This window comes from Chiloscyllium punctatum, chromosome 6 (assembly GCF_047496795.1).
Source record: "Chiloscyllium punctatum isolate Juve2018m chromosome 6, sChiPun1.3, whole genome shotgun sequence".
NCBI classification, from domain to species: Eukaryota; Metazoa; Chordata; class Chondrichthyes; order Orectolobiformes; family Hemiscylliidae; genus Chiloscyllium; species Chiloscyllium punctatum.
This window is the reverse complement of record NC_092744.1, coordinates 39,276,414-39,303,823: the sequence shown is the minus strand read 5'-3', so window position 1 is coordinate 39,303,823 and position 27,410 is coordinate 39,276,414. Positions and strand designations below refer to the sequence as shown.

General features: G+C 40.1%; 1 protein-coding gene across 3 annotated transcripts in view; it reads left to right on the top strand.

Annotated features, from left to right (window-relative positions):
- The window catches only part of LOC140478893 (chloride channel protein 2-like), a 609,305-nt gene that overhangs the window by 251,653 nt on the left and 330,242 nt on the right, over positions 1 to 27,410 (top strand). For all 3 annotated transcript variants that reach the window (XM_072572491.1, XM_072572492.1, XM_072572493.1), the window contains one exon: positions 12,097 to 12,228. In XM_072572491.1, coding sequence (XP_072428592.1) covers positions 12,097 to 12,228 — 132 coding nt within the window. The remainder of the gene's footprint in view (positions 1 to 12,096; positions 12,229 to 27,410) is intronic.

The window sequence follows — 27,410 nt, the reverse complement described above, 5'->3', positions numbered from 1 at the left end:
GATTGCCCCATTTCTCAAATCTAGTTTCATTTATGAGATGGTGAAAAATAAATGAATACAAGCGGAGTGTTTATCTTTATGCAACATGTGTTCCAGATATTACTTGGTAATTCAGGCTGAGAAATAATTGAGATTGCAGTAAAAAGCTGTTCCTGTGTCTTTGATTGTAATTTTGATATACTTGGCACCACACTACAAACAATAGCAATGCATCAAAAGGAATGGGAGTTTTCAGAGAGAGCCTTTATTAGCATGTTTAAAGTGTAGTTTATGATGTTTGAGTTCCTGAGAACCATTAAAGATCTTCATAAGTGAGTTTTATGAAAAGGTGAAGCTTGCAGAGAGATGCTGGACGTGTATCAGCTTCCAAACATATATAAGGATCAACTGATTATTGTATGTAGATCTTTTTGGTTAGTTGTACTAAATATTCCCTGGCATGTTTTATTTATTCAAATTGATTGTATCTCGGACAGATTATTAATATATTGTCCATTTAGAAGTGTGAGACTTGTCATCACAAGAAACCTGAATATAAGGAAGGTCATTGAGTTCATCTGGATTCAGAACTTTTTGGAACATGGGAACATAAGAAACAGAAGCAAACATAAGCTATTTGGTGCCTCATGCCTGCTTCACCATTCAACCAGATCTTGGTTGATCCCCTTGCATAATATTAATTTCTTTAAAGTTTTGAAATCTTTTGATCTCTGTCTTTAACATAATGATGGAATCTCCTCAGAAAAGAAATTCCAAAGATTCACCACTGCCTGATTGAAGAAATTCCTCCTCACCGCTGTCCTAACCGGGCTGCCTCATATTCTGAGACTATGTTCCCTGGTCCAAGTGTCCTAGTCAGGCAAAACATCTTTTCTGTTGAGGCCTGTAAGAATTTAAATGAATTCATGAGATCCTCTCTCTCTCTTCCAAACTCCAGAAAATATACGCTGAGTATCCTTAAACTCTCCTCACAGGAAAGTCCTGTCCCAGGACTCATTCTGGTGAATCTTTGTTGCACTCCCTCTATTGTAAGGAGACCTAAACTACATACACTACTCCATCTATACTCCCTAAACAATATCTCTTCTGTACTCAAATCATTTTGCAACAAAGGGCAACATACCACTTGTTGAATTTCACCTGACCATTGCTGCATCCAATTCAGTTATTTTTAATGTTTCCAGGATTATTCTCTCTGGAATCCATTTGAAGTGTTAATTGCTTATGGACCCAGAAGCTGATGAAAAATAACTGTATACACATCATTACTGTACAAGTAGTAACCATGTAAACCACATACCTCATTATTACTGTACAATCCCCACAGATTTCAGTACAAACCAGGTATTACTGTACCAATAACGAATGTTTACATTGATCATAATTATTTAGACTACTTGCATTTTGTGCTGAGAGTTAGACTTGCTCATGTATGTTTATGTTTCAAATATTGTTGCCCACAGTGCTGTAGGAAGTGTGAACAGTTAAAGGCACCATGAGGGTCACACCACAACTGGAGTCTAGGTGAACAACCTGATAATTTAATTCCGTATTTGCTTGATCATCACATATCTAAGCTGCAACTTAATTTTGAAAACTAAACGCAAGCCTACATTATTCTGGGTCTGCTTTCTGTGTAGTCTTCTATGAAGTCAGACAGATATAAATACTAATGTTCAAAGTCTCTGCCATTTCCCTGTTTCTCACTATTAAATCCCTAGTCTTGTCCCAAAGGCACCAATGCTAACTTTAATTGCTCTCAAAACTGAACAATTTGGAGTGCAATTTGTTTTCCAGCATGTAGTGAATTGGTGATATCAACCTTTGTTTCTTTTCTCTCTCTCTCACGCTCTCTCTTTCTCTCTCTCTCTGAATTCAATATTTCCTCTTCCTTTCCATTTATCTTTCTGTATCTAATTTGATACTAATTTCTCCAATTTAATTCACCTCCTCTCCTTTGCCATTCCTGCATGTTTTTTCAATCATTTACTCTCTTATGCTTCAGGAGAGACTCAATGATAGTGTTGTTGTGCACCTAGACTCCAGATTTAGTGGTGCCAGGTTTGGTAATTAAGAGATTGGTAATGTGACAGAAAACATAGATCAGCAAGACTACATTGGTATAGTCCCTGGCAACATTACCCATAGGGGAACTGTAACTAAGAGAAGTAAGGACAGAAATAATTTTGAGAAGAAAAGAGCATTCAGGATTTCCAATGAGAGAATGATCTCCAGAAATGCCCAGCATCTAGTCAATCAATGTTTCAAATGTGATTTGAAGTTCCTTTTACACCATGGATTGAGTCTTATTATAATATAGTAATTATACTATAGTAATCTAAACTAAATATGTAGTGAAAGATTCGGAGAGGAAAATAAAATTATGAATTAAACAAAGGGTGTTGTTTTGGTAGCAACCAAGAAGCTCAGTGGTGATTGCATTACCAGAAGAATCTATCAACATGCAGTGTTAGACAATGGACATATGTTTATTGTATGTGCAATAGACTGGCTAAAATGCTAACCAGACTCTGAACAATAAGACAAAGTTAAGAAATTTGAAAGTCCCACCAGTTTGAGATTTTGTGATGACAATGCACTAAATCATTGTAAAGTACAGTTATCTCTTGAAAATTGGTCTGAATCTATCATTTTATGAGCATGAATGTATTTTCCAGTGAAATGTCATTGTTATGAAATAGGTCATAAATGAGGGAAGCATAGATAATATTAGTCAGAGGAAATTGGAAAGTTACTGTTTTTGGAAAATCTGTGAATGTTCAATTTACACAATCAGAACCATATTTTATTCCTTTAATGGAACATACCACCTGCACTAAAGAAATGAAAGAAGTGTTATTGATATCAGCGTACAGAAATTTAGAAGACAAAACAAGTCAGTTGTGTTTAAACTGTATTTGTGAGATTTGTAAGAAACACCAAAAGGCACCATGATAGCCCATAACAAGTACGCTCATGGCAAAAGATTTCAGTGGGGCTATGCAATGGGTTTAAAGATTGGTGATAAAGAAAAACATGTTTTATTTTGTTTTGTTTTTATTTTGTATTTTGTAGGTTTTGGCAATGAGATTTTTCCAGTCAATAGTATATTACAGTAAAGACAAGAAATAATTATGGAAAATGTAATGGAAATGTGGATGGGGACTGGATGTGGATCACCAACAAAATTTCTACTGATGAACTGGGAGGTGGGGGGGGTGGTGGTAGGAGGGGACATGGTGGATGGAATTTGCTAACATTGAATTTAGAGATGTATGCGCAAATATGAGGCAAGTAATTATAAATACAACTGCATAAAGTCCTTTAGCAATGGGCTGTGTAAAAGAAACCACACAGTAACAGATAAATGGTTCATAAAGTTTTGGCACATCAGACAAACTGTAAATTATCATTTACACCAGAATGGATGGTCCATGCACAACAATTGTTGCAGATGGTCATAGGATGTAGCCTGAATCAATTAGTTTTTGTCAGAAATCACAAGGACTACAATTAACTGTACTTTATCAGAGCATTTGAACACACCATACATAGAAAGTCTTTAATGAAAGCTTAAATCTCAGGAAGAACTTAGATGAGCCTTGAGACATACGGTAAGGCCATTTGAAGTCTATTTCAACAGGCAGAGGTGATTCATTGTAAGAGAGAGAGGAGTTTAAAGAGAGGAGAGGCTCAGGAAAGGTAATTGGTAAAGACGGAAAGACAATAATTGCACAGCTTGGGAATATGCTTGATCTGGATTACAAATTGTAATTACCAAAAGTAGATATAAAAAGTCAGTTTTTTGCTAGATGGGGTTAATCAATGGAGAAACATGATTTTATTAAGTTGAGCTGGGAAAGCCAATGTAAAAATATAAAGCTGGATGAATCTACAGGATGACGCCAGAAGCCCATAAGAAATAGGAACAGGAATAGGCCATTCAGCCCTTTTGAGCTTGCACCAGCATTCAATAGGTTCATGGCTGATATGACTTTCCTTATGTCTACTTGCCTTTCCCTACAACACTTAGATTCTTAATCAGTAAGGAAATCATCGATCTCAGCCTTAAATATACACAACGACTCTGATCCACTGCCCTCGGTTGCAAGGAGTGTCTTTAGAACAATCCTCTGAGAGAAGAAATTCTTCCTCATTTCAGACTTAAATTGCCCTTTATTTTGAAACTAAGCCCTCTGGTCCTGGACTCTCCCATGAGGGGAAGTGTCCTCTCTGTAATTACCCCAACAAGCCCCTTCAGAATTCTGCTAGTTTCAATGAGATCACCTCTCATTCTTCTAAATTCCAGTGAGTAGAGCCCTAATCTAATCAGCTTTATTCATAACACAATCCCTCTATAGCAGGGATTGCCCAAGAGAACTATCTCTGATCTGCCTCCAGTGAAATGATATCTTTTCCAGAGGGGCAGTGGCTTGGGCTGGTCAATTGGGAATCTGAAATACAGAAACGGAAGGCGAGAAAATGCAGTTTAAGTTCAGTCAATAGGTCAAAGAGCAAACATGTCCTATAAAGGGATCACATATTGTTGAAAGGAATCCTGTTAACAGGAAGGGGAGGTCAAATATTAGCAGTCCAGAAAGAGTGAGAAAGCGAGTTCAAGAGTATAGTTTAACAAGGTCAAGAAAAATAGCATGAGCAGAACTGATGCCAGAAGTATAGGCCCCATGTGATTGGGAACTCTCAGAAACTATGAACAAATTAGCAGACAAGTTAATAAAACATGCTAAAGACAAGAATTACATGGTTGTGGAGAAGTTAATGTGTGCATAGAGGTGCCAGATGCTAGCCCAACTGCATGTGCATGGAAAAGGCTTCTATGTTCTGACTTATGCCTCTCCATTGCCCTCTGGCTCCTTGCAATGTTTCTGTATTAGATGTCTTCACTGGTAACTTCCAACACTTCAGAATAAGTAAGATTTGATCTGAGATTTTGTTTTGTTTCATATTTGTTGGGCTTGTCTAATGTTTCCATGTTATTTGTCATGTGTGTTACCTTGGTACTTTAATTTTATGAGCTGTTTCAAAGAATAAAAGGTTGAAGCTATCGGCTTTCCTATCTATACTTCTAACTCTGTCCTGTGATATCAGAGGCTCCTTTCTTGATTTAAATGATTGTTGTTACTTGAAGATGCCACAAAAAACTACAATCAGTATGCTGGAAGATTAGCAGAGTATTTCTTACAAGTGGGTAAAGTGTTGGGTTTCAAGGTCAGGTAATAATAATTAATAGAAAATGAGGACTGCAGATGCTGGAGATCAGAGTCAAGAGTGTAGTGCTGGACAAGTGCAGCAGGTCAGACAGCATCCGAGGGGCAGGAATGTAGGGCTTATGCCTGAAACGTTAATTCTCCTGCTCCCCAGATGCTGCCTGACCTGCTGTCCTTTTCCAGCACTACACTCTTGACACTAATAATATTTAGTACCAAAATGTGATGCAAAATGGCAGCAATACCCAAACGTTTGCTATTTAAACATAGGATAGTCTTCTTCATTTCTACAACAATTGGGCACAGAGTTTAATACTGCTAGTCAAGCACTTGTTGGCATCCGAAGTAAGCTCATGTAATATTTCAAATCTAGTTCAGCTTGTAGCACATAACTAGAAGTAAAGTCAGCCAAAAATGGCACCAACAAGAATCTCTTGTACAAGGCAGTTCAACTAGGTGGAACTTGAGATTGCTTGTGAATACTTTACCATGCTGTTGACAACAACATCATGTGAACAACTTTTCTCACTTTGCAATCCGTTCCAGTCAATATCCAGCAAGCAGCAATTATTGCCTAAAACCATAATCAATCTTTTTGCTCAAAACAACTACTAAAATTGCAGGAGGTAATAGACTGGAAATTTCTATTGGGCAATGTTGCATTTGTGTTTCACTGCCGTTGGCAATGTAAAGCCTAGCAGTATTCCTTTTTTATTTTACACTTTTGGATATTAGGGTTTAAAAACTTTGCCTCTTCACACTAAATGATTTAGTTTAGAGTGTCATTACATAATTTCATGTAAATAAATACAAATGCTGAAGAGACATCAACAATATGAATCCAGAAACAGGAAAACAGGGATGTTTTTGGGACAATAATGTTAACATCAATTTTGAAATAAACTTGAATGATTTGGATGCAGTAATTACATCAAGTAATGTACAATTAAAAGTGGTTAACTGATTAAAATATAATTGTGAAATTAATCAGCTTTCAAAAACCCTTGACAAACCTAATTCTATAATTCACTAAATAAGTGCCAAAATTTTATAATTTATTAAATTGGTCATTGGATTTTTAAATTCAGTTCAGTGATTGCATTCAATAATGACATTACTGCATATTATTAATCAGGTTGCCTATTACATTTATTAAATAGCTGCCTGCATTTGATAATTAAATTATGAAAGTATGTTTTATAAATTGAAGACAATTCACAAAAGAATTGAAAATGAATTCCATTTGAAGTTACTAATTTATGACTTCAGGTCTGTTATTCTGATCTTGCACACTTGGTCCATGGGGATCAATTAGTTTTGAAGACACTGGAGAAAGGAACATCCCATATACATTTACCATACATAGTGGCTTTGTTTTACTGCTTTCACTCAAATTGTTTGTCATGCGTTGATGAAGTGGACAGTGGATAGACTTCCAATTTGGTACAATTGAATAATGGATAAAATGGCCAAATTGAGCAGCAATCAGTTGTCTTTATAGATAAATGTTTTTTTCCTCGACATAAATTTGATCACAAGAGGGCAGAGCAGTAGATGTGATCTATATGGACTTCAGTAAGGTGTTTGACAAGGTTCCCCATGGGAGACTGATCAGCAAGGTTAGATCTCATGGAATAAAGGGAGAACTAGCCATTTGGATACAGAACTGGCTCAAAGGGAGAAGACAGAGGGTGGTGATGGAGGGTTGTTTCCAGACTGGAGGCCTGTGACCAATGGAGTGCCACAAGGATCGGTGCTGGGTCCTCTACTATTTGTCATTTACATAAATGATTTGGATGCGAGCATAAGAGGTACAGTTAGTAAATTTGCAGATGACACCAAAATTGGATGTGTAGTGGACAGCGAAGGGGGTTACCTCAGATTACAACAGGATCTGGACCAGATGGGCCAATGGGCTGAGAAGTGGCAGATGGAGTTTAATTCAGATAAATGCGAGGTGCTGCATTTTGAGAAAGCAAATCTTAGCAGGACTTATACACTTAATGGTAAGGTCCTAGGGAGTGTTGCTGAACAAAGAAACCTTGGAGTGCAGGTAGATAGGATAGTAAAGAAGGTGTTTGGTATGCTTTCCTTTATTTGTCAGAGTATTGAGTACAGGTGTTGGGAGGTCATGTTGCAGCTGTGCAGGACATTGGTTAGGCCACTGTTGGAATATTGCGTGCAATTCTGGTCTCCTTCTAATTGGAAAGATGCTGTGAAACTTGAAAGGGCTCAGATAAGATTTACAAGGATGTTGCCAGGGTTGGAGGATTTGAGCTATAGGGAGAGGCTGAACAGGCTGGGGTTGTTTTCCCTGGAGCGTTGGAGGCTGAGGGGTGACCTTATAGAGGTTCACAAAATTATGAGGGGCATGGATAGGTCTTTTCCCTGGAATGAGCTGCCACAGAATTTGATGGAGGCTGGTACAATTGCAAATTTAAGAGGCATTTGGATGGGTGTATGAAGAGGAAGGGTTTGGAGGGATATGGGCCGGGTGCTGGCAGGTGGGAGGAGATTGAGTTGGGATATCTGGTCGGCATGGACAGGTTGGACTGAAGGGTCTGTTTCCATGCTGTACATCTCTATGACTCTATGACTTATTAACTTTACTGGTTTAATAGGAATTAGTAAAATGCAAGTGCTAATGTTGTATATATTAGATTGTGTTCTTTTGTGACCATCCTTAAACAGGATGTAGGCTCCACACATATGTAAATGACATGACTTCACTTGTTTTACATTGGTGTTAAATTAATTAGTCTTCACTGGAAAATGTACTCTTGCGTCCTTCATTCAAGAATCTTAAATACTTGTTGTGGTTCACCACTAACAAAGCAACAATCCTGAGGGTCACTGAAAGGCAGTAATCAGCCAGCATCATGTCTGTTTGACCTCTGAATCTTAGCAAAGGCCTTCTGCCAACATGGTGAAGGACTCAAGACTCAAAAACCCTGACCAAAATATTAAAATGAGGCACCTGGTCCAACCTTGGACTTCCTGTTTGAGATGCATGCAGTTGGATATGCACCTGTTTGGCATGATAAAAGGCTTCGCTCCTATTTGGGCGGCATGGTGGCACAGTGGTTAGCACCGCTGCCTCACAATGCTAGAGACCCGGGTTCAGTTCCTGCCTCAGGCGACTGTCTGTGTGGAGTTTGCACATTCTCCCCATGTCTGCTTGGGTTTCCTCTGGATGCTCCGGTTTCCTCCCACAGTCCAAAAATGTGCAGGTTAGGTGAATTGGCCTTGCTAAGTTCCCCACAGTGTTAGGTGAAGGAGTAAATGTCGGGGGATGGGTCTGGGTGCGTTGCTCTTCGGAGGGTCAGTGTGGACTTGTTGGGCCAAAGGGCCTGTTTCCACACTGTAAGTAATCTAAAAAATAGATTGAATGTAAAAAATTAAATGTGTGCATTATTCCAGTACAGCCATGGGCTGTGTGCTGAAAACACATTACACTGATTTACTTGCTATAGTCAATAGAAGCAATTTTGTTAATGTCTGCTTCTAACAGACATAACTTTACCATCCACTGTTGCATAGGATCGACGGAGTCTCAGAAAAGTTATTCATTTTCCCACAATGTGAAATATTATGTACATTATTGTTTTCCTATTTTATTTCCCAAACAAATTATAACTGTGATGTAATAATATTATCAGTATTGCATGCATTTTGTAGGTCACAAACAAAATGTAAATTCTGTAAGCTAATATTAGATGCTGGTGTAGACACAGTTCACCATTAAATCACTGTCTTGCATTTCAGGCTCTGGGTTCTAACCCTCCATACCACTAATTTTGCTCCAACAGCACGTACATTAATTCAGTAAAGGGCAGTGCTATACATAGTTACTTGTGTTGCGTAGGGAGTCATGCAATACTTTTCTGTTTTAAATATTGTGCCAGTTATAGTAGGTAATCTAAAAAAAAGTCTCCCAGTGTTGGCTATTGCCAAATAAAATGTATTGAAGGGATTCTGGCTGGTTCTTGCAAATAAAAATAAATCTTTTGCACACCGTATAGTGTGACAAATGCAGTGTTATAAAGTGCATCCATAAAAATCATATTTTTGCCATTGTGCTGTTCAAGTCATTTTCAAAATGGTGAGGACTGTGCTATCCACCTGTACTTAAACTAGTTTTGGTATTGACGATCAGCAACTATCCAATGGCAAATGTTTACTGTAAGAGGGAATTGGAGTTCAGACTGCGAATACAGCAAATATTAATCAATTTATTTTCAGTTTTGTTCAATATCTCAATCTGTTACTCTACTGTAAGGTCAATCTTTTTGACGTTTAAACCACATTGCCAATTCCAAGTTATCGGCAAGTATAGTTACTATAATACTACTATACCTCTTCTGAAGACCTCAGTATTACAGTTAATGCATTAACCTTTGCAGCTAAGTTGCACTATTCATCTACAGTTAAAACAATCGGGAAATTTTGCACCAAAAAACTTTATATAATAACGCAACAGACCATGAATGGATGGATTCACTGGAATGAGCCATAAGCATCAAACAACAGCAAACACAGGAAATGAAAAAAACTAACCTTACAGGAAAAAGGACAACACAGGTTTGAATAAAAAAACCTATTAGACTGACCACTAACAGATACAGAAAAAACCATCCTAGTTAGAGGGTTGAATTACAACTACAGAGATGCGGACTAAAAGGACTTCGTAACAGCATTAGAATCAACACTGAAGGACAACGGACTCACAGAAGAAACCCACACAGACCATCAGATAGACAGTTGCAACACCACTAAGCCAAAAAGGAAAGCTCTAGAAAGACTCAAAGGACAAAAATATTGTAATCGTACCTGCAGACAAAGGGCGCATGACTAATCATTCTAAACAGAAATGAGGACGTTGAAAAAGTGAAGTCACTGCTGGAAAAACCGACATTTGCCAATAGGTGGCGATAGACTCACCCCACAATGAGAAAACTGTATCACATCCACATTGAAAAGGCTGCAGTAATCAGGACAATTAAGACAGATTTCCAAAAAAATGAAACCGGACAAATCCAACACCACGCGGCTTCAATGAACTACCTAAAGTACACAAACCAGGGACCCCTCCTCAAACCCGTAGTCTCACTACCTGGAACACCGACATATAGACTCGCTAAGGAACTCCACCGAAAACTGAAATACCTCGTAGAAGACTCGTGTCACTCCATGCACTCCACCCAAGAATTCCTGAACACCATCAAAGGCACCAAGATAGAAGAGGACGAAATAACTGTCTCCTTTGACGTAACAGCCCTAATCACATCAATTGACATTAGCTTGGCCAAAATAACACTGACTGCACTACTAGAAGAACCAAGGGCACAAACACCTGACAGTACCAACTTCATCAACCAATCCTCAAGCTAATAGACCTGTGCCTCACTATGCCCTTCACCTTCAATGACAAGACCTATAAACAAATCAATGGAATAACCATGGGATCACCAATATCAGGGTTCCTAGCAGAAGCAGTAATGCAGAGCCTTGAACGAACAGCTCTCCCCACCATCCAACCCAAACTTTGGGTTTGCTACATGGATGATACCTTCATGATTACAAAATGGAACAAATTAGAGGAAACCTACAACACCATCAAAGATATCCTTACTAGCATAAAATTCACAAAAGAGGAAGACAACAACAGATTCCCATTCCTAGTGTCACAAAGAACGAACAGTTAATGTAGAACTTCAAACCAGCGTTGACAGAAAAACAACAAACGCAGACCAAATATGTAACTGCAGGAGCAATCATCCCAACACCCACAAACTGAGCTGCACCAGGACATTATTTCAATGAGCCACAACACACTGCAGTACCCAGGAATTACCTAGCTGAAGAAAAATACCAATACAGTGTATTCAGGAAGAACAGGTACCAAATAAACACAGTCCACTGATTTTTCAATAACAAACCCAAACAAGCAGACACAATGTGCCCAGAAACTCCAACCACATTGCCTTATATCAAAGACATCTCTGAAATGATTTCCAGACTACTCAGACCCCTTGGCATCATTGGTAGCCCACAAACCCACCAACACACTAAAACAGAAGCTAATGAACCTAAAGGACCTGATACAAACAACCAGCAAAACAAATGTCATTTACAAAATACCATGCAAGGACTGTAACAAACACTACATTGGACAAACAGGCAGAAAACTAGCCACCAGGATACATGAACATTAACTAGCCACAAAAAGACATGACTCACTATCACTAGTATCCTTACATACAAATGAGGAAGGACACCACTTCAACTGGGACCACACATCCATCGTAGGACAAGCTAAATAGGGACATGCATGGGAATTCCTAGAGGCCTGGCATTCTAACCAGAACTCCATCAATAAACACACTGATTTGGACCCCATTTTCTAAACTCTGAGATAAAGAACCGGAAATGATATCACCCACCTTAAGAGACCAAGACACAAATAGAAGGTGGGACATAATACCAGCGCTTCACTGAAGGTTCGCTCATGATGATGCCGAGCATGTTGATGAAACCTCTAAAAGCAAACCTTCCAGTTCAGCAAGTGAACTTACAACCTGAGTTAAAGCTTTAATTTTTGAGTTATAATTCATATTCAAAAATACACAAACCATGAACTAGATTTTCACAACACCATGCTTATGTTGAAAATGAAGAAATTTAGCACTTAATTTGTATTGAGAAAACAATGTGGAAGTTCATTAAACTGCTTTCTACTGGACATGTAGGCAATTAATATAGACCCCATTCCATTTTGCTAGTTGGTTACCTATTGAATTAATCATTGTGAATTGTCATTTAATAATCCACTATATTGTGTAATAATTGCCGCTTCTTTTGCCCACAGTATGTAGTATGCGATGTCAAACATTCCTTATCTCAAAAGTGGGAGAAGACTGGATTTTCCTGATACTGCTCGGATTGTTGATGGCTTTGGTCAGTTGGGCCATGGATTTTGCAATCGCTATGTGCCTCCAAGGTAAGATTAGTGCACTGATGTTGACGAATGAAAATATTGAGCTTCATAGGAACATGGTTTCCTAAAAATACAGCTAATCCTTTGATTTGTTCTGACTCATTTTGTGTGTTTGCAGATGATATTTCACCCCATCTTCATGAAATTTGCTTCCTTGTATATGGAAGAGAGAGATTTTCTGTGCATCTCTGTTATTTGGTAGTTGGCTATTTAGCATTTACACAGCAGCTTCTATAATTGAACAGGAAAATTTAGTTGCTTTTGAAACCTTAGTGAAATTTGGTCCTTTTTAGCTATTTTAACCATAATACATTTGCCATGTTTGGACTTAATTTAATGTTTAAAAGAGGACTCAGGAAAAGCTAACTTCACGCAGTTTTGAAGTTGATTCTATGATATTGAGATTGCAATGGAAATACAGCCATAATGTAAATTAATCCATAGCTATATCCTGTGTTTGGCCTCAGATGACACAAACTGACTCTCTAAGCTATATCTGAAATCAGGATCAGGATTCATCTGACTGCCTTCAGTCCTAACAAGGAACATGGTAAACTGCAACTACTTTGAAGTGACAAGTCACTTTGGTTATGATTAAGCCATATTTCAGATAACAATGTCAATCTGATGCTTATAACTTACTGAGATGCAAGTATCAGTTGTTTTAATTTAGTGTCTGAATTGTTCTTTTCTATTTAAGAAGATAAAAAATATTTAATTTTGGAAATTTCAATATGCTATTTTGTTTTAAGCTTGTACAATCCCAACTGTTCGAGCTGATCTGTATACCTGTCCGCCTGATTCTTTCAACTGATCTGCGAATGACTTTATCAGTATTGATAAAGACACTGAAACGATAAAGAACTGATTTATTTTCTCGGAGACAACAAATTGCTTACTTGTTTTTCTCATTAAATAAGAAATTTGCCTCAATTTAGTGGGAAGGTGATTGGTGGCAGTGGAAAAACCAAATATCCTGTACATAACTGTTGATTCTCGTTATTATTTTCCTCCATTTCCCATTAAGCAGCTGGTGAGATTATCAGTTCTGGCGGTTTGTCAGCTGATTGCAGTGTAGGCTTAAAGTAGGGGAGAGTATCAGTTAATCATAGCAGGGTATCGACCCTATTCACTCAGTTAGTCTTCTCCAACACGCATAGTGGAGAGATTCAAAGCTTGGTTTCTCCCATCCTGTCAGCTGAAGGATATACAGTAAAGAGGTAATCAAAATTATTAGGATAACTAAACATGAATAAACCAATGAAGGATAGTTCACCACCTGTAAGGCTCAGCATATTTTACCTGTTAGAAATGTATCTCTCAGCAGAGACTAAATGCTGATGTTCATCCAGAAGTATTCTGTAGGTGTATAAAAATCCATTTTGCATTGTGTAGTTCCTTGGAAAATTAAAGTATGTTGATAAATTTATTGTTTGTCTTTGAATCTGAAACGCATTAATTGAGTGAGCGATTCTTTCTTGATTGTGACCTCAAGTTGCCCTCGCTGATTGTAATATTGAATCTGGTTTGAAGCTCAAATCTAATTTTATTCTTAAACTGGCATTAATGTTCCTTTCTGGCTTGTACACGACATTGCAAATGTAATGGAAATGAAAGACAGGTTTCAGTTAATGAAATCTCAAGACCAATTAAGGCATCAAACCATGGAACATCTCGATTTTATTGTAAGCCAAGCTGTAAAAATGAAAAAGTGCCAGTAAATAGCTACATTGTAGTCCTGTGTAAATTGACTTTCTGTAACTGGTCTGACATGTTTTATTTCTCTTTTAACATTCATAGTCTTGGTTTATGAATAAATCGTCACTGTGGCTACACAGAACTATGAAATCTAAAGTTTTTAGAAGTCTTTGCATTTAAAATGAACTATAAAATGAAATGATTTATTAGTTCAGTGGTTGCTCCATAAGCTGTATTGCATTGAAAATATTCAACTTTATATTTCTGGCGAGAAGACTGAAACAAAAGTCATGATCACACAATTCATCTGTACTTTCAAAGAACAATATCTTCAAATTAATTTACATTAGTATTTCAGATATTTCCAATGTTATTATTTAAATATAATTAAATCCTGAAGGAGGACTGGCCATTTCACTATGATCCAGTATGTTTAATCATTCCCTTCACAGAAGTTTCAACTCACTTCACGTTTCAATCTTATTCCTCTGCCTGTCCAAAAGTTATCTCTTTTCACCCTGAAATTTCCTCTTAAAATATTTGTAAGTTTGGATTTTTTTTTTGGTATCAACTCTTCTGAGAAAGGCAGAAGTAGGTCAGGGTTTTATGTGACAGTACTGGTGGTGTCTAAAATTTTTAAGGGTGAGGGACTTCACACATAGAGTCATAGAGATGTATAGCACAGAACTAGACCCTATGGTTTAACTTATCCATGTCGACCAGATATCCTAATCTCATCTAGTCACATTTGCCAGCACTTGGCCCATATCTCTCTAAATCCTTCCTATTCATATACCTATCCAGATGCCTTTTAAATATTGTAATTCTATCAACCTCCATCACTTCCTCTGGCAGCTCATTCCACACACGCACCACCCTCTGCATGAAAAAGTTGCCCTTTAGGTCCCTTTTAAATCTTTTCCTTCTCACCTTTAACCTATGGCTTCTTGTTCAGGACATGATGTAAAGTAATGGATTATGTTTGGTAAAATTATTTATATATTGTCATGCCTAAAATGAGAGGCATGCATTGATATATTTATTTGGTCTCACCACTCTACAGGTTACAAGATACAGTACATGTAATCGTAGAATCCCTACAAAGCAGATTGAGGCCATTTGGTCTATCAGGTCTGCACCAACCCTCCAAAGAGTATCCAACACCACACCCCGATCCTAGCTCCATAATCCTACATTTACCATAGCTAATCCACCTTAGGACTCTGGGTGGAAATTCATGCAGACATGAAAATGTGTAAACTCCATACAGACATTCAACCATGCTTTTATCCAGTTCCTAATGGATGCATTCTCTATGTTAGACTTAAAATGAAAAGATCTATCAACCAAGTTGCCTTAATAAACACAAAATTATTGATTTATAATGAAACAATTCAAAATGGTTAAGACACATTATATTCTTGTTTCAAATTGGTTACTCCTCTAAATAGCCTAAAACAAACGCACATGCACGTGCACATGGTAAAAGGGTGAAGAGAAGGATATTGCTCAGATATTCAATTTGGAGCCAGTTCAGGCCAATAAATCTTAATCTTTGAAATGCAAAACCAATAAAAACAAAAGTCTTGAGATGCTCACCCTGTCAGACTACTGTTCTGCTGCAAAAGATGGGTCTCACCAACACAAGCAGATGTCTCTCAGATCTTTCCCAATGCAGGAGTCACAGCACCAGTTGGTTTTCGCAGGAGGGTCCTTCATCAGGGAGACAATCCAGGATCAAATAGAGCCAGGGTTGCCAGTATCACACTGGATTCCCAACATTAGGAGAGCTGGCCTGAGAAGCTCCTTTCCTTTCTAAGGCCGGCTACCAATTGAAAAATCCAAACCAACTATCTCCAGAGTAAAGCTGCAGCTTCATTCTTGTACAGCCAAGTTGGAGTTCATCAGTGAATAAGCAGTTATCACAAGCGACACGAGTTTCAAGAAATGCCCTGTTTTTAAAAAACAGTTTCAATGTCCTTTCATTGACCTCTTAATAAAATAATCTGGTATCCACAAACCTTCAAATTCAAGTCCACAAAAATGATTAAATCTGAAGTGTCTTCATAACAATATCAATTTCATGTACTATGAATAGAGACTGTTATTGAAATTCTATCAATTTATTTCAGGGATGGTTTACGTGTTGAATTAAATGATGAAGGTTATCCATGCTGGCAAAGAAACAAGCACATGGGCCTGGATTTCACCCCATGTGATTTTGGTAGAATGCATTTAAAATACAATGGGCTTCTGGCACACACCACCTTCCCATCAGCCTCTGACCCATTCCCCACAATGTAGGAGCTAGGCAGATGCAGAAATCAGCAGCTTGCCCATCGTAGTCAAAAAAAGAGGCAATTTAAGATTATTGACAAACCAATTGATCTAAATAAAATGCTAACCACTCCATAAAATAGTTAATGTGGGCAGGTGGTTGAGATTCAGAAAATTAGTTTTTTTAAAAAATAACTTGTGGGAATGGCAGGAAAGAAGAGGCAGTACATCTTTTGTGATGTATCCTGTGTGCATCATAGGTGTCTCCCCTAAAGATGTTGCTCACTCTTTTCTCGTCATTGTTAGATTGTGAAAACCTGCCACACCCATCTCACACCTGTCCCTAGGCTCCTTGATCTCTTCTATGTTTATTTGTGGGTAGGTAGACACTGTCACTATTTATTTTATGGGGAGACGTTTAGTAGAATCACTCCTGAGGTCTAGCAAGACACATCGCGGTGTTGAGAGCAATTTATTCCATTTGTTAAATTAAGTTCCGGGCATCAAGGCGAATCTTTGCCAGGCAGCGGCAAGTTTCCGCTAAAGGGGGATTATTGCTTCCTAATGTTAACTTCAAATCACCCCTCATTAACATGCAGCTTTCTTTCTACCTGCTGGGAACACACTAGATGTCGACAATTCTCGACATGGAAATTTGAATCAATATCTAACAATTTCAACTCACTGCTTGATCCAAAGGACCTCTATACTGGACATTAGGTGCCAACATCTTGAGGTACACTTCATCTTCATGGTGACCAGCTACATGCATCCCTTGACCACAGACATTGGCATTCAACATGTGCCAGCCTCTAAGGAACCTCTTGGCACATCTTCGTGCTCATAGCTTAAAAAATAAAGAGATCGCCCATTTAAGACCGAGGTGTTAATTCTTTTTTAATCTCATAAGTTGGTAGTCTTTGGAATTCCCTTCCTCAACAGACAATGGATGCAGAATCTTTCAATATCTTTAAGGTAGAGGTACATAGATTTTTAATCACTAAGGGGATGAATAATTATTGGAGAAATGCAGGAATCTACAGTTCAGACTGAAATGAAATCAACTATGATCTTATTGAATGGCAGAGCTGACTTGAAGGGCCAAGGAGCCTATACTTGTTCCCTTTTCCCCTTTTGTGTGTCAGTATCTTTGATTCACTTCGTGCAATTCTGTACTTCATTGTTGCACTGAGATACAATGGCAGCTATCATTGTAATGCTGCAGCAAGGACACTGTGCACTCAGGAACATAAACACAGCTCATAGACAAGACAGGCTATATCTCTACATTGTTCACTTGGTCTCTTAGCACTTACTCACTTTGGGCATACGTGGATAGCCTACCTATAGCATTCCTGTCTTCCTTGCATTTTGAGCCTTGCTCCTCACTCGAGATACTGGGCTTACAGTACTGCTGGCTTTCTGTACAGATGCAAAGGTAGGAAGTTTCTCAGTCAAGCCAAGGGAGATGGTCTTCACCCAGCTATGGCACAGTAATACCGGGCAGCCTTCGATACCATTCCAGGAGCTTGACGTAATCAGTTTAGCACTTGGAGCGTTTAGACTCATGATCTTGTCCTCATAAGGAGTGATGAGCTGAGTGGCAGCCACTACCAGTCTGCATTCTTTCTGACTCATTGTGGAGTGTTTTCCTCCTAGTATGAGTGGAAAGCAGGTCTGAAGGGAAATGAAAGCGGTAGCACAGCTGTGACTTTTATCATTGGCGGGGAAGAATCCCCACAGAATAAGTCTGCAATGCAGAAGGCAGGCAGAGGTCATGGTGTACATAGAATACCTACAGTACAAAAACAGGCCATTTGGCCCATCAAGTCCACACTGACCACCTGAAGGGCATCCCACACAAACACACCCCGACCATATCCCTGTACCCCGCATTTCCCATGAGTAATTCAATTAGCCTGCACATGCTACAGAATTTTTTTTCTCTCTTGAATCCCTACACTTTGGAAACAGGCCATTTGACCCAACGAGTCCACACTGACCCTCTGGAAAGTATCCAACTCAGACCCATTCCCTTACCCTATTATTCTACACTTCCACTGACTAATGTACCTAGCCTACACATTTGTGGGCACTGAGGCAATTGCCTAACTAGCACATCTTTGGACTGTGATTGGAAACCCAAACACCCAGAGGAAACTCCCACAGACACAGGGAGAATGTGTAAACTCCACTCAGACAGTCATAGAGATATACAGCATGGAAACAAACCCTTTTGTCCAACTCATCCATGCTGACCAGGTATCCCAACCCAATCTAGTCCCACCTGCCAGTACCTGACCCATATCCCTCCAAACCCTTCCTATTCATATATCTATCCAGATGGCTATTAAATGCTGCAATTGTACCAGCTTCCATCACTTCCTCTGGCAGCTCATTCCATACATGTACCACCCTCTGTGTGAAAAAGGTGCCCCTTGGGTCTCTTTTATATCTTTCCCCTCTCACCCTAAACATAAGTCCTCCAGTTCTAGACTCCCCCACTCCAGGGAAGAGACTTTGTTATTTATCCTATCCATGCCCCTCATAATTTTATAAATCTCTACAAGTTCACCCCTCAGCCTCCAACGCTCCAGGGAAAGCAGCCCTAGCCTATTTAACCTCTCCTTACATCTCAAATCCTCTAACACTGGCAACATCCTTGTAAATCTTTTCTGAATACTTTCAGTTTCACAACATCCTTCCGATAGGAAGGAGACCAGAATTGCATGCAATATTCCAATAGTGGCCTAACCAATGCCCTATACAGCCACAACATGACCTCCCAACTCCTGTACACAATACTCTGATCAATAAAAGAAAAGCATACCAAACGCCTTCTTCACTATCCTATCTACCTGCGACTCCACTTTCAAGGAGCTATGAACCTGCACTCCAAGGTCTCTTTGTTCAACAACATTCCCTAGGACCTTACCATTAAGTGTATAAGTCCTGCTAAGATTTGCTTTCCCAAAATGCAGCACCTCACATTTATCTAAATTAAACCCCATCTGCCACTTCTCAGCCCACTGGCCCATCTGATCAAGATCCTGTTGTAAACTGAGGTAACCTTCTTCGCTGTCCACTACACCTCCAATTTTGGTGTCATCTGCAAACTTACTAACTCTACCTCTTCTGCTTGCATCCCAATCATTTATATAGATGATGAAAAGTAGTGGACCGATCCTTGTGGCACTCCACTGGTCACAGGCCTCCAGTCTGAAGAATAACCCTACACCACCACACTCTGTCTTCTATCTTTGAGCCAGTTCTGTATCCAAATGGCTAGTTTCTCCAAATGGCTAAATGAAATTTAGCCTTGCTAACAGTCTCCCATGGAGAACCTTGTCGAACACCTTACTGAAGGCCATATAGATCACATCCACCGCTCTGCCCTCATCAATCCTCTTTGTTACTTCTTCAAAAAACTCAAATCAAGTTTCTGAGACATGATTTCCCACAGACAAAGCCATGTTGACTCTCTCTAATCCATCCTTGCCTTTCCAAAATACATATACATGCTGTCCCTCAGGATTCCCTCCAACAACTTGCCCACCACCGACGTCAGACTCTCTGGTCTATAGTTCCCTGGCTATCTTAAACAGTGGCACCATGTTAGCCAACCTCCAGTCCTCCGGCACTTCATCTGTGACTATCGATGATACAAATATCTCAGTAAGGGTCCCAGCAATCACTTACCTAGCTTCCCACTGAGTTCTAGGGTACACCTGATGAGATCCTGGGGATTTATCCCCTTTTAGGCGTTTCAAGACATCCAGCACTTCCTCCTCTGTAATATGGACATTTTTCAAGATATCACTATCTATGTCCCCACATTTTATATCTTTGATGTCCTTCTGCACAGTAAACACTGATGCAAAATACCCGTTTAGTATCTTCCCCCATCTCCTGCAGCTCCACACAAAGGCCACCTTGCTGATCTTTTCTCCTTCGTGTATTTATAAAAACCCTTAGGATTCTCCTTAACTCTATTTGCCAAAGCTATCTCATGTCCTCTCTTTGCCCTCCTGATTTCCCTCTTAATTATACTCCTACTGCCTTTATACTCTACTAATGATTCACTCAATCTATCCTGACTATACCTGACATATGCTTCCTTCTCTTTCTTAACCAAACCCTCAATTTCTTTAGTCATCCAGCATTCCCTTTCACTACCAGTCTTTCCTTTCTCTGGACTCTCATTATCTCACTTCTGAAGGCTTCCCATTTTCCAGCCGTCCCTTTACCTGCGAGCATTTGCCCCCAATCAGCTTTTGAAAGTTCTTGCCTAAGAATTAGTCTTCCTCCAATTTAGAACTTCAACTTTTAGATCCGGTCTATCCTTTTCCATCTCTATTTTAAATCATAGAATTATGGTCACTGGCCCCAAAGTGCTCCCCCACTGACACCTCAGTCACCTGCCCTGCCTTATTTCCCAAGAGTAGGTCAAGTTTTGCACCTTCTCTAGTAGGTACGTCCACATACTGAATCAGAAAATTGTCTTGCACTCAACAAATTCCTCTCCATCTAAACCCTTAACACTATGGCAGTCCCAGTCTATGTTTGGAAAGTTAAAATCCCCTACCATAACCACCTTATTATTCTTACAGATAGCTAAGATCTCCTTACAAGATTGTTTCTCATTTTCCCTCTGACTATTAGGGGTCTATAATACAATCCCAGTAAGGTGATCATCCCTTTCTTATTTCTCAGTTCCACCCAATTAACTTCCCTGGATATTTTTCCAGGAATATCCTCCCTCAGTACAGCTGTAATGCTATCCCTTACCAAAATGCCACTCCCCTTCCTCTTTTGCCTCCCTTTCTGTCCTTCCTGTAGCACTTGTATCCTGGAATGTTAGGTTGCCAGTCCTATCCATCCCTGAGCCATGGTTCTGTAATTCCTATGATATCCCAGTCCCATGTTCTTAACCATGTCCTGAGTTCACCTGCCTTCCCTGTTAGGCCTCTTGCATTGAAATAAATACAGTGTAATTGGTAAGTCCTACCTTGTTTTCTGCTTGGACCCTGCCTGACCTGACTGTTTGACTCGCCTTTCTTCTCAACTATACCAATCTCTGATATCTTTCCTCACTATCTCCCTGGGTCCCACTACCCACCCCCAATCTTACTAGTTTAAATCCTCCTGAGCAGCTCCAGCAAATCTCCCTGCCAGTATATTAGTCCCCATCCAATTCAGGTACAATCCGTCCTTCTTGTACAGGTCACTTCTACTGCAAAAGACCTTCCAATGATCCAAAAGTGTGAATCCTTCTCCCATACATCAGCTCCTCAGTCATGCATTCATCTGCTCTATCCTCCTATTCGTGCCCTCACTAGCTCATAGCACCGGGAGTAATCCAGATGTTACTACTCTCGAGGACCTCCTTTTTAAATTCCTGCCTAACTCTCTGTAGTCTCCCTTCAGAATCTCAACCTTTTCCCTTCCTATGTCATTGGTTACAATATGTACAATGTCCTCCTGCTGTTCCCTCTCCTCCTTGAGAACATTCTGCATCCTCTCTGAGACATCCTTGATCCTGGCATGAGGGAAGCAACACACCATTCTGATTTTTCGCTGCTGGCCACAGAAACTTCTATCTGTATCTCGGACTAGAGAGTTCCCTAACACAATCCACCTCTTGGAACCCCACGTACCCCTCATTGCATTAGAGCTAATCTCAATACCAGAGACTAGCTGTTTGTGCTATGTTCCCCTGAGAATCCATCGCCCACTAATTTTCCAAAGCAGCATATTCGTTTGAAATGGAGATAGCCACAGAAGACTCCTGCAGTACCTGCCTATCTCTCTTACCTTTCCTGGAGTTAACCCATCTATGCGAACTGTATCTGTGACTTCTCCCCCGTCCTATAACTGCCACCCATCACATCTCCTTGCTCTTGTAAATTCCTCATTGCCTCTAACTGTCTATCCAACTGATCCATTCAATCTGATAGGATTCACAACCAACAGCAGGTTTTGCAGATATAATCCTCAGTAACTCCGTAAACTCTCCCTAAACTCTCACATCTGACAAGAAAAGCATATCACTCTGCTCAAGGCCATATTTGCTTCTTTCAATCTGCAGACCCAGAAAATAGCACCACCTTATTCCTCTACAAAACACTGCTCCAGGCTAACTTAATACTTATGGCTTATATTTTAAGTTTACTCAAGAGACTCATCTCAATAAAGAATATAATCAACAAAGAACCCACTCTACTCGATACTGCAGACTTACTGTAAGGCCACACTTAAAATATCCACTTATTTGTCTCTGTGCTGTCACCTCTTCCAAACAGGTTCCTCCAAGATCAGTTGTGAATTTCACTGTTTGTTAATTTTCCTAGATGCACTCCGATGTTCAGCGATATATGAATTCAAAAGCAGTAACTGTGCAGGTTCACTGCTCTGTCAGTTAGCAATGTGAGTTTTGTTTTCTCTCTCTCTCTCTCTCTCTCTCCTGCACAAGCCTCACCATGTGCTTCCTTTGTCTGTTCCTCTTCCTTCTTAAAAGTGCTGTTACTCAGATTACCTACAGTGTGGAAACAGGCCCTTCAGCCCAACAAGTCCACACCGACCCGCCGAAGTGCAACCCACCCATACCCCTACATTTACCCCTTCACCTAACACTATGGGCAATTTAGCATGGCCAATTCACCTGACCTGCACATTTTTGGACTGTTGGAGGAAACTGGAGCACCCGGAGGAAACCCACGCAGACATGGGGAGAATGTGCAAACTCTACACAGTCAGTCTTCCTGAGTCGGGTATTGAACCCGGGTCTCTGGTGCTGTGAGGCAGCAGTGCTAACCACTGTGCCACCGTGCTGCCCACCTGCTGTTGTTTTGTCTTTCTTTTCTCCGAAGTTCCAAAACGATGCAACAGCATATAAAACAGTAATCGCTGCTCCTGGAATTCAAGGAAATCACCTCCAACACCTAAATACCTCAAAAAAGGAGCAGCTGTTACAGCCAGAAATTTTTCCAGTCCTCCACCTTGGATTACCCAGAATCCAACTCTTGCTTGAAGGTGGAATCAAACTCTGGTCCCTGCTGCTGTGAGGCAGCAGTGCTAACCACTGAGCCACCATGCCAACCTTGGGGCTTGGTTGGGTGGGAGTGAATGGGGAAAGTATTGCAGGTAATAGCGCGAGTGATAGAACATGAACCTTGCTGGGAGGTGGATATAGTAATATTAGACCATATGACCTAGGAGCAGAAATTAGACCATTCAGCCCATTGAGCTGCTCCGTCATTCAATCATGGCTGATATGTTTCTCAACCCCATTCTTCTGCTTTCTCCCTGTAACCCATGATCCTCAAAATCTATCTCAATCTTAAATATACCTAAATGACCTGGCCTCCACAGCCTATTGTGGCAATGAATTCCATCAATTCACCACTCTCTAGCTGAAAAGGTTTCTCCTTATCTCCCTTCTATAAGGTCTTCCCTTTACTCTAAGACAATGCTCTCAGGTCCTAGTCTGTCCTACCAATGGGAACAGCTTCCCAACATCCAGTCTGTTCAAGCCATTCAGTATTCTCTATGTTTAAATTAGATCCCCCTCTTATCCTTCTAAACTCCATCAAGTATAAACTCCGAGTCCTCAAATGTTCCTAAAATGTTAAGCTTTTCATTCCTGGGACCATTCTTGTGAACCTCCTCTGAGCACACTCCAGGGCCAGTATATTCTTCCTGAGGTATAGGGCCCAAAACTGCGCACAATACTCAAAATGTGATCTGACCAGAGTCTTATAGAACCTCAGAAGTACATCCCTGCTTTTATATTCAGGTCCACTCAAAATAAATGCCTTCATTGTATTCGCCTCCAGTAATATTGACTCAAACTGCAAATTTACTTTGAGACAATCCTGAACTAAAACTCCCCAACTCTTTGCACTTCAGACTTACGAAATTTCTCCCCATTTAGAAAATAGTCCATGCCTCTATTCTTCCTACCAAAGTGCATGAGCTCACACTTCTCCTCATTTTACTCCATCTGCCATTTCTTTGCTCACTCTCCTAACCTGTTCAAATCCTTCTGTAGCCTCCCCGCCTCTTCAATGTAATCTGGGCTTTTAATCTCTTTGTATCATCTGTAAACTTGTAACAATGATAGAGTGGGTAAGAGGTCAGCCCTCCTTTGCGCTGCCCCCTCTGCCAAGACCTCCAGGACCATGTTCACAAAGTAGAGCAACAATTTTCTCTTCTCTGCCATGTCTATCACAAATGTGAGGAGCTGTGGAAGGCAGCTCTGGATCTATGTTGTCTGGGTGCACAATGGCCTTTTAAATATGGCAGTAGCACCAGGAATGCTGGTCCATTCTGGGATGTCCTGACTATAGGGAATTGTTTTAGGTGGAATTAGAGTAAATTCAGACAAGTGGGTGCCATCGAGCCTGGTAAGTTTTAACAAGGTAAGAATTCAGTGAGAAGTCTCACTCGGCCTCACGAGAGAAATCCTCTGTGAAACTCTGGAAATTGTCACAGCCAAAAAAACCATAAGATGCAGCTCTTGGCTACTCAGACACTGAGAGATATAGGTGACATAACTGAAACCTTTGAGATCCAGAGCTATTCTCCTGATATCCCGATCGAAGACTCCTGCTCCTGCTGGCTCTCCAATCTGTTCTATCTTGTAAAGCTATGCCATCTGTCTTGCCTTCCATCGGTCCCTGGACTGTTAATGTTGCCCCCCCACCTCCATCCCCACCATGAAATAGATTTCTTTCAAAATTCACGATCACTCTCTGGGGACATGTTCTTTCCCACAGTCAGTGTCTGAGCTTACATTGTACTTTCTTACTGTATGTTTTTATACTGGCTACTTGTTATATTTCAGAGTGGTCTTCTCTGCTCTACATTTTAGAATTGAACTTTTTCTGTTGACTTGTCCCTCCTGGTAAGTTGTTGACTTTAGTACTCACTTTTGGTAATTATCCTTTGGGACCCATCACTGCATTTTGATCATCAGGATGTATTTGTTCTTGTAGGTTTTGCAACTGTGTTCAAGATGAGTAAGTAAATGCCATGCTTTTTGTGAATAACCAAATGGATATGCTGTTTGATTCAAGTCTTTGGGATATATGATTGGATGAAACAACTTGGTTCTTCTGTTGCTTAAAATTTGAGTTACCTTATCTCTAGGGTAATCTGGCATAAACTGGGCACTTTTCAGGACCAAGAACCTTATGGCTATCCATGAATTTGTGCTAATTTTAGCTCGAAATGATCTGATCAGGGCCGTTGTTATCCCAAGGGGTGGCTTTGATGCTCCCAATTTCAATGTCAGATTTGCATGATGAACAAATGGCTCAGGTACTATATTTAAAAAGATTTCTGATTGGCTAATCTCATCGCATATGGAGCAGAGGAATACCAAAGAACATACTGACCAACGGGGGCTCTTGTGGTGTAGTGGTAGTGTCTCAACATTTGAGTTAGGAGACCTGAGTTCAAGTCCCACCTTTGCAGAAGTATGTAGTAACATCTCTGAACAGGTTGATTGGAAAGTATCAAAATGACCAGAGAAGAGAGGTCTGTAATAGGGAACCTGCTGGCTGCTTCCTCAACTAGGACATCGAGGAAAGGCAGCTCAATTGACTGCTCTATTTTGAAGAGTAATTGAAGTACAGGATGGAGCTGATAGAGACATGTAAAGAAGGTCTTTCTTGCAGCTACAGACTCGAATGCAATAAACATACCATCCTCATATCGGAAGGATGTGAGGAATAGGAGGTTAGGTGTCATTCCATCAAAGGCTTGTTTCTCTCAGAACCTAACAACGATATTTCCGAGCACTGAACCTCATTGGAATTCCATGGTAACACCGTCTCTTTGGTCAGACACAGTGTCATTAAAACTCAACTCACCTGCATAAGTTGTTGAGCTACCAGATCTTCATGTTCGTGAACCGTGGATGACTGAAGCAATTGTATGACTAGCCAAGAGGGAAAGGGAAGCGTACATAAGGTATAGGCAGCTAAGAACAGAATGGGCCCTGGAGAAATATCGGAAGAGTAGGACCTGTCTTAAACGAGGAATCAAGCGGGCTAAAAGGGGTAATGAAATTGCTTTAGTGAGCAGAATTAAGGAAAATCCCAAAGCATTTTATTCTTATATAAGAAGCAAGTGGGTAACTAGAGAAAAGATTGGTTCACTAAGGGATAATGAAGGAAGGCTGTGTGTCAAACCTGAGAGAATGAGTGAGATTCTGAATGATTACTTTGCATCAGTGTTCACTGAGGAGAGGAACATGATGAATGTTGAAATTAGAATTGAAATTTGATTAGTCTGGATCATGTTGACATAAGTAGGGAAGAAGTTTTGGGTAGGCTAGAGGAGATTAAGGTGGACAAATCCCCAGGACCTGATGGGATCTATCCCAGGTTGCTGAGGGAGGCAAGAGAGGAAATAGTTGGGGCCCTGATAGATATCTTTGTGGCATCCTTAAACACAGGTGAGGTACCGGAGGACTGGAAGGTTGCTCATGTTGTCCCCCTGTACAAGAAGGGTAATAGGGATATTTCGGGTAACTACTGACCAGTGAGTCTGACGTCAGTGGTGGGAAAGGTGCTGGAGAAGGTACTGAGGGATAGGATCTATTTATATTTTTTAAAAATGGGCTTATCAATGATAGGCAACATAGTTTTGTGGGCAGGGGGAGATCGTGCCTTATCAACTTAATAGAGTTCTTTGAGGAAGTGACCAAGTTGATAGATGAAGGAAGGGCTGTTGATGTCATATACATGGACTTTAGTAAGGCGTTTGATAAGGATCCCCATGGTAAAACAGTAGAGAAAGTGAAATCACATGGTGTTTTAGCTAGGTGGATAAAGAACTAGTTGAGCAACAGGAGACAAAGAGTAGTAGTTGAAGGGAGTCTCTCGAAATGGAGAAAGGTGACCAGTGGTGTTCCACAGGGGTCAGTGTTGGGGCCACTGTTGTTTGTGATATAGATAAATGACCTGGAAGAGGGCACTGTTGTATGATCAGCAAGTTTGCAGATGACATGAAGATTGGTGAAATAGCAGAAAGCATAAGGGACTGTCAAAGGATACAGGAGGATATAGATAGACTGGAGAGTTGGGCGGAAAAGTGGCAGATGGAGTTCAATCCAGACAAATGTGAGGTGGTGCATTTAGGCAAGTCTAATTCTCGAGCGTATTATACAATGAACGGAAGAGCCTTGGGAAAAGTTGATGGAC